Consider the following 10,819-nt stretch of genomic DNA (forward strand, 5'->3'; position numbering starts at 1 on the left):
AAACTAAAAGTTTAAAAATATACTACATGGACAGGGTCATTTTATTTACACGCAAAGCATTATCCACGTCATCATTTACCCAGAATGCTTTGTGTGTAAACAAAATGGCTCCATCTGTGTAAACATCTATTTTAAAAGTTTACAAAACTAAACAGCCTACAGTATTTTTACAGTCTTTATTTTACAGTTAAAATAAATGTTTATCAAATAAAGTCTAATGTCACAACTAATCATGGATCCCTTTTAAGTTCATAACATAAAATGTGTCTTAATAGTTGGCTGAAGAGAGGGAGAAATGGGAGGAGGAGAAGCAGGAGAAAGAGAAACTCTTTGGTGTCACTCATCTGTTGGAGGAACAGCTGAAGGAGAAGGAAGAGGAGGTGAAGGCTCTCCTTGAAAAGCAGGTCCTGGCTGTGAAGGAGGCGACAGAAAAGCTGAAGGCTTCTCACCGGCAGGAGATAAAGGATCTGATGGAAAAACATAAGCAGGAGGTGGGATTTACAAACCGTATACACTTTTATTGACACACTGAATGTAAAAATACTTTTAAAATTAAAAGTCCTTGCTGTATTTGTGTTTTGATGCTCTTTCTGTATAAATATGTAGGTTTCTGAGTTAAATGCCAACATAGAGGCAGAGCTACAGAAGCAGCGAGCCAGTATGGAAGAAGAACAGACGCGACAGATTAGCCTAATCAAACAGGTATCAGGAAGTTACTGTAGTATTTCTTAAGAGGAGATGTCTGTTTTTTTACTAATATTTCCTTTAACATTTTTCCTGTTTTGTCCTCAGGTCACTGAACGCGAGCATGAGAGGATGATATCAGATCTGACTGCCAAACACAACGAGGAGCTGGATCAGCTGAGAACAGAGGTGTCCCTGGAGCTGAGGGAGAGCATGGAGGCAGCCCACCAGGCTGAGCTGCAGCAGGCACAAGTATGTCTTTAWAAACTGTAGCAACCCGTTCTGACTTCTTTGTTCAGGAGATGATGAAAAATATAAACTTTTTATTCATCTGTAAAATAAAAACGTAATGTACAGCCTTTTTTTCATTGTACAGTTTGTAACACAGCAAATCCGTTTTAGGCCCAAAAGACTTTGGAGCTCGAAGCCTTGCRTCTGAGTCTGACCACAATCCACACGTCTCAGCTGGAGGTTTCTCAGGTAAACGTTCAGCAGGACCAAGAGTCCGCTYTCAGCAGGGTCCAGGACTCCATGAAGGAGACATTTGCCCAGGAGCGATCACTCCTGGAGGYCCGCCATCAGTCCGATGTGAACCAAATCAAGCAGCAGAGTCAGGAGCAGCAGGATCGACTGCTGGAGCTGCACAAACAAGAGCTGGGTGAGTGCTCCRCTCCTCGTGTTGTGAAGTGTATTTATGGTGGYTTTTTTTAGTGCACTCAACTTGTGGAGCACTCTGTAAAAGCAGAACGCTGCGGCAGAGGTAACTTTCCAACACTCGATGGATGCTTTTGTGTCTGTTCAGATGAGTTCAAGCAGCAGTGGGAGACTCGTGTGGCTCAGGAGAGAGCTTTAATGGAGGAAAAGCAGAATAAAGAGATACAGGTCCAGTTTTTCCCCTTACACGCCTTTATATTTTCACGTTTCCACACACATTAAAAAAAACTAATTGATCGTGTTATGTGCTCAGGCTCTAAGAGTTCAGTGGGAGACTGAGGCAGAGCAAGATGTCCAAAGATCTCTATCGGAGATCAGAAATCGCCTCAACGCCACCCAGACAGAGCTGAGGAGCAAACAGACCTCCCTCACAGAGATGAACAAAGCTTTAACAGATGCCAAGGCAGCTCTTTGTCAAACGCAGGCAGAACTGCAGGAGACAAAAACTAGACTGGAGGACCTCCAAACTACCAGTAAAGATGAAGTCCAGAAGCTAGAAGAGGAAGTAAAACRAGCCTGGACTGACAGAGATGCAGCTGCCTGTGAGTCGCATCGCACACGTTTCTCCTCCGTGTCTCATTGTGGATGAAATGTTTAAGAATAATCTGTCTTCTGAATTTAAAATAATAAACCCTTAAATCTACTGCATTAGTGGACAAAAATGAACACGTGGTTTGAAAATGTTAGAAATCTGGAAGACTTGCTGCCTTTATCCTTCTTACTGATCTTTTGTGTGTTTTAATTTTATAACTTTGCTGATCAGATTCTTTGGAGGAGCTGGTTTGTAGTCACAAAACGGTGCTGCAAGAGCTGGAGCAGCAAGTACTCCACCTTCAGGACAAAGAGCAGCAACTGCAGCAAGAGGCCAGTTGAACATTTTAAGATGCATCTAATTGTTTTGTCTCAAATTACATCGTTCCTGAGCCTTAAARCAGCTTTCAGTTCAGTTTTAAAAGCTTTTCCGTGCAAACGTTTTGAACTCAGCTCATGAAACATACTAATACATCATGTTGTAAATTTCTAAATGATGTTTCCACTCTTTCTATCAGGTTCTGTGCCTAAAGGAGGAGAAAAATATGCTCAAAGAAAGCAAAGAACAGGAAGTAGGTCAACTGTGGACTCARCTGGAAAGCATGAGGACGAGTCGTCAAGAGTTGGGAGGTGAGATTAGTGCATTAGCCTGGCAGCTGCTTGACTGCAGTTTTTTTTCTTGTTCATTTAAATATTCAGCAGTTTAAGAATAATACTGTGTCTAATAGAAACACATACATCCCACACTTCTTTAGCTGTTACTCTTATGAAATGTGACACTAAAAAAAACACAGTTGTTAGACAAAATGTTCATACTCCCAGTTGTGTTTTTACCCTTCTCTCCGTTTTTTGTTGTCTTCCAGAGCTCAAGGAGCAGTTGTTAGCTCGCTCATCTCAAGTTGATGACATTGAGCGCCTAAAGACGGAGTTTAATGAACAAAAGCGTGAAATCAAAGAGCAGAATGAGGCTGAGCTGGAAAACTTGAGGAGGTATAAATAGACACACAGGCTCTGACACGAGCATTGTAACATCGATTTATTTGATTTATTATTTACACGATAAGCCCATTTCTGAATTGTGGTTGACATAATTAAAATGATTTGCTGTCCTCTGGTCATTGTGTGTGCTCAGCGTTCCACAGAGTATACATATTTCTGTTATCTTCCCCAGTTATTTTGAGAAGCGGTTGCATGCATCAGAGGAGAGCTACAAAGAGGAAATTGCTCTGCTCCAGCTGAGGCTGGTGGAAAGTGCCTTGGAGGATTCTGTGCTCCAAACAGCAGACGACAAGTGTGTTCATTAGTCTTTATGTGACATTTTTATCTGGTACAATCTTGAAATGTTATCGAGTAACCATGCCTTTTCTCTGTTTCAGCATTTTGTCTCAAGTTAACGCCGAGGAGGACAAAGATGCTTCCTCTGATAGTGTCAGGCTGGAGAAACACAAGGTAAGATKTTAACACATGCTCTTGTTTGTGTGAATATGTTTTATTCATTTCTTTTATTCATTGTTCATCGTTAAGTATTATTTTTTATCTTTTATGTATTTTTTATCTTTTTGTATTTCTTATCCAGGAATTGCTTGATGCGTTGAGGCTTGAGTTGGAAGAGAATCRTACGATGGAGCTTTCCAATCTGCAATCTACTTTAAGTTGTTCTTTTAAGGAAGATCTGGAGCAGGTATGAYGCAGTCTTGTTYATACTCTGCACAAAAAGTAAGGAAGTGTGTGTTTGGTGGATTATTTCTTTGTATCATGGCTTCTTGACAAGAAATCTTGAACRTGGCACCTGAATGGCAGCAACTGTGGGTACCAGAACCTCAAAACTAGAGTCAATAGCAACAGTAAAATAAGCTGTTTGGCAATAGAGACGTAAATCACCAGCTTTTCTTTTACTGTTTTGAGCTGCTGTAATGTGCAAATTTCCCCACTGTGGGATCAATAAAGTCTTATCTTATCTTATCTTATCTTATCACAACACAATATTATGTTGGTTTGTTTGGATATGATAGTAAATGGACTGTACTTGTATAGCGCCTTTCTATCCAACCAGGAAACTCAAAGCGCTTCATACTACAATCTGTGTCATTTAAACAGCACTCTTATTATCTCTTTACAAAGCTAACATGTACAAAACAATTTATCTATAAAGAAAACTTTATTTCTATTGCAGCTTTCACAGACACAAACATCACAAAGTGCTTAACAGAGAGCAAATTGTTAAAAACAATAGAAACGGAGAACAAACCTTAACCAAAAGCCTGTGTGAATAAAAATGTCTTTAGATGTTTTTAAAAAGAGTTAGGGACAGTGGGAGATCGTTCCAGAGCCTCGGGGTCTCCACAGGTTTTGAAATGGGTTTGAGGTACCACCAGCAGAATTAGATTTGAAGATCTCAGAGTCCTGGGGGGAGAGAGAGAGAGAGAGAGAGAGAGACTTCTGAAGGTCCACTATGTGTCCATGTGCTTGACCATGAAGTGCCCTGAAGGTTAAAACTAGAATTTTAAAATACCTCCTCAAATGCACAGGGAGCTGGTGCAGGGAGGCCTGTGTAACTGTGAGCTTTTCTGGTGGTCTAAGTTAGTAATCTAATTGAAACATTAATCATTTAAAGAATATATTGATGTATTGTTACACCCCTAGATTTGGCAAATTTTTCATATGCTCAACTCACACACTCAGCTCTACTGCTCATCTCACAAATACATATTCCTTACAAATGTGGCACCATTTAAAAGTGATTTTTTTTAATATTCATTTCATTTAAACAACAAAAACAAACATTAAAAATAAACAAAAAAAAGAACAATATCATTAAATTTACAGGCTTTCCAACAGTATAGGATTTATTGCCAAGACGCATTGTTACAACAAAGAAATAATCTACCAAACACACATTTCCTTACTTTTTGTGCATTACTTTTTTTTGTTAGCTCATAGAACATTTAGTTCCGTTTACAAACTCTGTTTCATGTCTTGCTCATCAGGAGCGCTCAAACCTCACAGACCATTACTATAAAGAACTGCAGGACATGAAGACTCGCCATGCCCTGGAGCTAGAGCAACTCRGAGCAAAACTTTCTGACAGTCATCTTAAAGGTGCATTTCTAAACTAAACACTCTAGTTCTTTTTTTTTTAAACAAAAAATAACATGGATCTGTTTTTGTAGAGCTTACAAGAGTTCATCTGGACGCAGCAGGGCAGGTTGAGGTGAGAAAACTAACAGGATAATATTCTTGGAATTCAGAAGCCCTGTCCTTTACTAATTAGTTTCTTTTCCTTAATTAGGCTGAGTTAGAACAGAGGACATGGTGTCTCACTGAGGAGCTGCAGACGAGGGTCACACTCATCCACTTCCTGGAGAACAGATTGACTTCCTTGAGTAAACAGCGAGATGCTGAAGCACTGTCAAATGCTAAAAATGTATGTGTATATCTGCACAACAGATGGGTCTCCTTCAGATAAAGATTTAAATGTCATTCAKTCTCAGACATATTTATTCGTACCGTCTTGTTTGAGCTAATCCATTTGTGTTCAACTTCATTCGGGCAGCTTGAGGAAAAACTGAAAGAAGAAAGGGAGAGAATGCAGGAGAAAATGAAGAAGCTGAAAGAAGAGCTTCAACAGGAACGTGAAAATGAGATCTCCACACTAAAATCCATGTTTGAAAAAGAGAGTGCGAGCCTTCAAAAAGCTTTTGACGAAGAGAAAGCGTTGAAGTCTGAACAGTTTGATTTGGACAACCCTGAAAGTAAGATCCTTTTTTTAACAAGACCCATCCTGCTTAGATAATTCCTAAAACATCTCCTAAAAGTTTGTGTTGTTCAGGCCCACAGGTCCTGCTGATAAAACAGAGACTGGAGCTTCAGCATGAAAATGAGCTACAAAAGACAAAGAACTGCATGTCTGCTGAAATGAAAGAGCTRACTGTTTTGCTTCAGGAGCAGAGTGAAGAGAAGCTACGCCTAGCTCAACAAAGGTGAGTTCCACCAGGAATTTCTTTATAAAAACAAAAAAGTGTTCAGTAAGAGAGACACAGAGTTCACCTCAGTTCCCTTTACTAAATTTATGAGATTGTATTTTTTGTACATTTAGGTTCCAAGAAGAGAAAGCTGCATTAGAGCAGCGTTTGTTTCAGAACTACGAAACGTCTGTAGAAGAACTAAAAACCAAACACAAAGCTGAACTAGAACACGAAAGGACAGCTCTGCTAAACAAGCACTCCAAAGAAATGGATGAACTCGAAGCCAAACACAAAGCCCAGCTGGAGTCGCTCGGTGCCAGTCACAGGGATCAGCTCGCRGCCGTGGCAGTTGAGCTGGAAAGTAAGCACAACGCTGAGCTCGTTGCCTTAGAAGCATCCCTCAAATCCAAACAAAAGGAGGACCTTGAAAGTTTGGAGGCTGCTTACCAGGAGACCARTCAGGCAAAGTTAGAGGCTTTAGAAGCAGAATTAGCTCACAAACACCAGGAAGACCGGGATGAGCTGGAGAGAAGGATGCTGGGAAATATGGACACTTTAGAGACCACTTACTTGAAGGAGGTACAGGTAAGAGGTTACGTTTTGTCTGAACAGTGCGTTGAAGTCGCAGCACAGCCTTTGATTTGTCTCCGTTTATGGATGCATTATTGTAATCGCAGGCCCTGCGTGATGAAATTGTTCAGCTTGAGGAGCGACATCGTCAAGGCCTGCTTTGTCAGAGTGCAGAACACAAACGACTAACGGAGCGCCAAGCTGCAGAACAGGGGTCCGTCCGGGAAGAACTGAGGAAAGAGCTGGCTCAGGTCCATATGGAAAAGTTCAGAGCCATGGCAGCTGAGCTCAGCCACGTTCACAAGGTGAAGACCCCYGATTTCATCAACAAAAGATTCAGTGAATAAATATAAAAAAATAAATAAATCACTGACATTTACTAGAACATCTTAACATGATTTGTTTTTGTTTGTTTGTTTTTTCCAGGCTGAACTGGCTGCTCAAAAAGAGGCCTTAGATTCTGAACACTGCAAAGCCTTAGAAAGTCTTAAGAAGCAGGTACCTGTCTGTCAATAAACCATTAAATCTTTTGATTTTCATCATGCTGCAAATCCCAAGAATCAAAATGCCCTGTCAGAAATACGTTTGTTTTTCATGTCATTAGAACGAGTGCAGGACATCAGAGTCCCTCCCTCATTTATTAATCTGTCACTGCACTGATGATTTATTCTACAACCTTTTCTCACAAGCAGYAGTTCCAACCAGCTCGCTTTTCTGCTCAGAATCTTAGCATCTGCTTTCATAATATGCTCAAATACATCTGATTTATTGTATATGTTATATTGTGTATGTTTTGTCAGGTTTTGGAACTTGAACAGCAACACAGCRCTGCTCTACAGGAGCTCTCTCAGACCTACTCTTGTGAAAAAGAGCAGCTGATTGAACAGCATCAACTCCACSTTCAGGTGTGTGTTAGAAAATGATGAGTGTGTGAAACAGTGTTTAAAGACAAAATGAGCTGAGATGAAAATGGTCTTTAATGGGTACCAGCAGAGTTATAGTGTCGTGGCTTTTACAGCTGATTAGAGAGGGAATTACAGTGTCATTGTTTATCATCTGTGAATATTTTTTTATTTAAATGCACTGAGATTGTAGCCATTTGGTGAGGCATGTATTGTAKCAGTGAAGGAAGCGTGTGTTTCTGCTGTAGGAACTAAAGGGAGCTTCTGCCCGTGAGTTGGAGGCTTGTCATCGGGAGCTTGAAGAAGAGTCGTCAAGGCAACAGCTGTGCTTCCTGAAAGAGGCGGAGCTCCTTAAAGTCCAATCAGAGGAGCAGCTACAGGACAGGATTAATCTGCTGAAGGTAAAAAAAATAGTTATGTGTGGGGGGAAAAAAGAGGGGAAAATATGATTTAACTGAGAAGTTCTATATACATTTTTAAATCATGGCATCTTTGATGTATCAGTTGTTTTGTGTAAATAAATGCAGAAAACACTGAGTTCACTGAATTCATTTAAATTTTGTGAATGTTTTAGATGCTTAATCTTGTTGGAAACATTATATAATAGTGGATTATTTCAAGCTGTAGTTTGTAACATAAGCGATGCCCTCCTTAAGCTCCAGCTGCACCAGTTCAGTCCTAGTTCCCTCGTTTGGACAGTGTCCCATTTGAGCTTTATTCAAACCCAGTTTTCTCATAATCCCACCGTCATGTATGTTCAAGTATTGAYGTCCGTCTGTCTCTGTTTTCAATCTGTGCACTTCTGGGACGCGCATGTGTTTCTTTTGCTGCCCCCGAACAATGGCTAAATGGAAAGGATCTAAGCTTTTTATCCTCGGATGTAGAAGGTTTTAAGGCAGGAGTGTTTTTTAAATAGACATTTGATGTTTGACCGCCTGAAAGCCAATGGCTGGCTGCAGCAGAACTAAGGGATGAATTGACTTTGTGTTCTTCAGCTGTTCTTTTCTGCGTCTTTTAATTAACGCAACACCCTCACCTCTCTCTTTGAAGACGGAGTTTGATGTGGAGAAGGAGGCGGAGCTTGAAGACTTGAGGCGGAGCTTCACCRCTGAACAGCAGGAAAAGGAACGGAGCTACACAGACAAAATGAGCCAGCTCACTGCCCAGCTGCAGCAGCTGGACGCTGTGGTCACCCAGGTATTAAATACAGAGAATGTTCCACAGTTCTTGCAGGGTTTTGTATTGAACAGTCCAGATTAAAGATCCAAACAGAACGTTGCACATTGTTAAAACTGAGAGGTTAAAGAGTAGACTGACCCGAAAATAATATTATAAAATCAGAGATTTTAAAGAAAAAATCAGAAGGTTTAATGAGCAGGTAAAAGTATCTATAAACTGAAAAACAACAATGATGAAACAGTGTTTCTGTAAAAGCGGTGCATCAATAAGCTGAGAGTTTATTTTACTCTTGTATCAAATTGTGGTCCGTTATGATTATTTCTCATTATTCTAGACTTTGAGACAATCAGCTGTRTAAAGTTAGGTTTTTGTGTAGCTAAGATGCCTGTTCTTCTGTTAATCGCTCATTTTTTTTATTCTGAATGGTTCATCATGTCAGAAAATCATTACAATCTGTTAATCTGCAAACCATTCTTCACTTGAACAATCTATAAAATAAATATTGTAAATGTTTGGGATGTATTTATTTCCGTGGCAGCTGTCCGGCTCAAGTCTTTGTAGTGGGATATATTACGATGCACTCCAGTCTCGGCTGGCTCAGAGGGCTTTAAGAGGATGGGAGGGGGCTGTTGTCATGGTGGCAGCATTGTTTTGTCGAGGCAGGTGGGTGCTCAGGATGAGTTTGAGGAATGAGGGGAAAACACAGGGTGAGACCAGATGGAGAGGATGGAGGAGGGGGAAGGAAAGGTAAGAGAAATCACCACAGATCACTGTTTTGTTTTTGTTTTTAGTGCTCAGACACTAAAACTTGATTCAAATCATTACTCCTCTAATCATTTACACATCTCACTGCAAAACAAAAAACCCTGATGATTACAGTTGGAGTGTGTTTGCTTTTGGTTAATTTTTAACCATGCTGTGTTTTAAATGTGTTTTCTATAACAGCACTTCCCAAGAAGGAACAGCGTATTTAATCTTTCTTATTTCTGTTTTCTCCCTCTAGCTGCGAGCAGAGGTCGGGTGTCTGCAGGAGGAGCTGCAAGGAAAACATGTAGAGATGGAGACCATGGACACCCTCCTTCAACGAAGGGAGCGAGAGAGTCAAGAGGGAGGCAACCTTCTGAAGATGCTCACTGATGACTTACAGGCTGCTAAAGAGGAGAGGTAAGTCCACGTCTGTGCGCTATTTCATGCACATAGCTAATAAAGTAATCAGTGGGTAAGTTTTAAAATGTTTAAAATTTTAATTATGGCAATTTTTACATGCTTTTTGGATTTTAAAACTAAATATAATAAAATAATTTAAACTTCATGTAAAAGAACTGGCTAAAAATGGTTTTAATCTTTGTCTTCACTTGTTACCCCAGACACAGACTTCATGATGCAAATGAGAAGCTGAGTAAAGTTCTGATCGAGATGCTCCGCTGCGTAACGGCAACAGAAGAACTGATTGGACAAAAGATCAACATCCGAACAACCAAAACGGAGCTTGTGACTCAACGGATGAGCTCAGCAGGGAACAAAGATGCACAGGAATCTGGTTTGTTAATTTTAATTTCTGCACTCCACAGTTTAACAGGTTCTGATTCACTCTTTTTTTATTAAGATGAAGCGTTATAATTAAAATTAATAGCTTGATTTCATTTGAGGCACAAAGGTCTTTGGGGATTTGTATATATAATTAAAAACTAACTTTTCCCCCCACATGTATTTCAGTCGCAGACATGACATCAGAGGACTCGGAGCTGACCCAGCTGCTCTGTGAGAGTCTTCTAGTTTCAGATTCTCAGCTCAATCCTGGAGGAGAAGAATCTGCTCTGAATGCTTGCAACAGGCTACGGCACACAGTCGACATACTGCTGGATCTGCTAAACCAAGCAAATACACAGGTTAATCTTTGATTTACTGATGATCCAAACAAAAAKGTCCCAARCTTTGTTTTTTCTTTTTCCAACGTTTAATCTTCTGAATGATTGTGGATTTGTCACGTCAGCTGGAGCAGACGCGCAGCGTTCATCTGTCTTTGGAAGAGAAGTTCTCACAAAGCAAAGAAGACACCACCCAGCTCGTTGAGCAACACAAACTACTGATGAAGCAGTTTGATCAGGAGGCAAAGCTGAAGACTCAGYTCCAGGTGGAGCTCCACAAGGCAGAAGGTGATCATTATACTCCCTATAAAGGGATCCATGAATAGTTGTAACATTACACTTTATTTTACAGTTAAAATATATGTTTATTAAATAAAGACTGTAAAAATACTGTAGGCTGTTCAGT

At 40.2% G+C, this 10,819-nt stretch overlaps 1 protein-coding gene across 1 annotated transcript in view; it reads left to right on the forward strand.

The window, feature by feature from the left end:
* pcnt (pericentrin) overlaps positions 1–10,819 on the forward strand; it is a gene marked incomplete in the record, with an annotated part of 37,857 nt that overhangs the window by 11,949 nt on the left and 15,089 nt on the right. The window contains 27 exon segments of the mRNA XM_014009762.1: positions 276–491; positions 607–702; positions 793–936; positions 1,087–1,342; positions 1,487–1,566; positions 1,652–1,940; positions 2,162–2,262; positions 2,448–2,559; positions 2,793–2,919; positions 3,101–3,220; positions 3,306–3,378; positions 3,506–3,610; positions 4,917–5,028; positions 5,100–5,140; positions 5,219–5,353; positions 5,483–5,681; positions 5,759–5,909; positions 6,026–6,479; positions 6,572–6,769; positions 6,891–6,962; positions 7,265–7,369; positions 7,615–7,767; positions 8,417–8,563; positions 9,549–9,709; positions 9,913–10,085; positions 10,262–10,434; positions 10,539–10,701. Coding sequence (XP_013865216.1) covers positions 276–491; positions 607–702; positions 793–936; positions 1,087–1,342; positions 1,487–1,566; positions 1,652–1,940; positions 2,162–2,262; positions 2,448–2,559; positions 2,793–2,919; positions 3,101–3,220; positions 3,306–3,378; positions 3,506–3,610; positions 4,917–5,028; positions 5,100–5,140; positions 5,219–5,353; positions 5,483–5,681; positions 5,759–5,909; positions 6,026–6,479; positions 6,572–6,769; positions 6,891–6,962; positions 7,265–7,369; positions 7,615–7,767; positions 8,417–8,563; positions 9,549–9,709; positions 9,913–10,085; positions 10,262–10,434; positions 10,539–10,701 — 4,156 coding nt within the window.

This window comes from Austrofundulus limnaeus, unplaced genomic scaffold (genome assembly GCF_001266775.1).
Source record: "Austrofundulus limnaeus strain Quisiro unplaced genomic scaffold, Austrofundulus_limnaeus-1.0 Scaffold61, whole genome shotgun sequence".
NCBI lineage: Eukaryota > Metazoa > Chordata > Actinopteri > Cyprinodontiformes > Rivulidae > Austrofundulus > Austrofundulus limnaeus.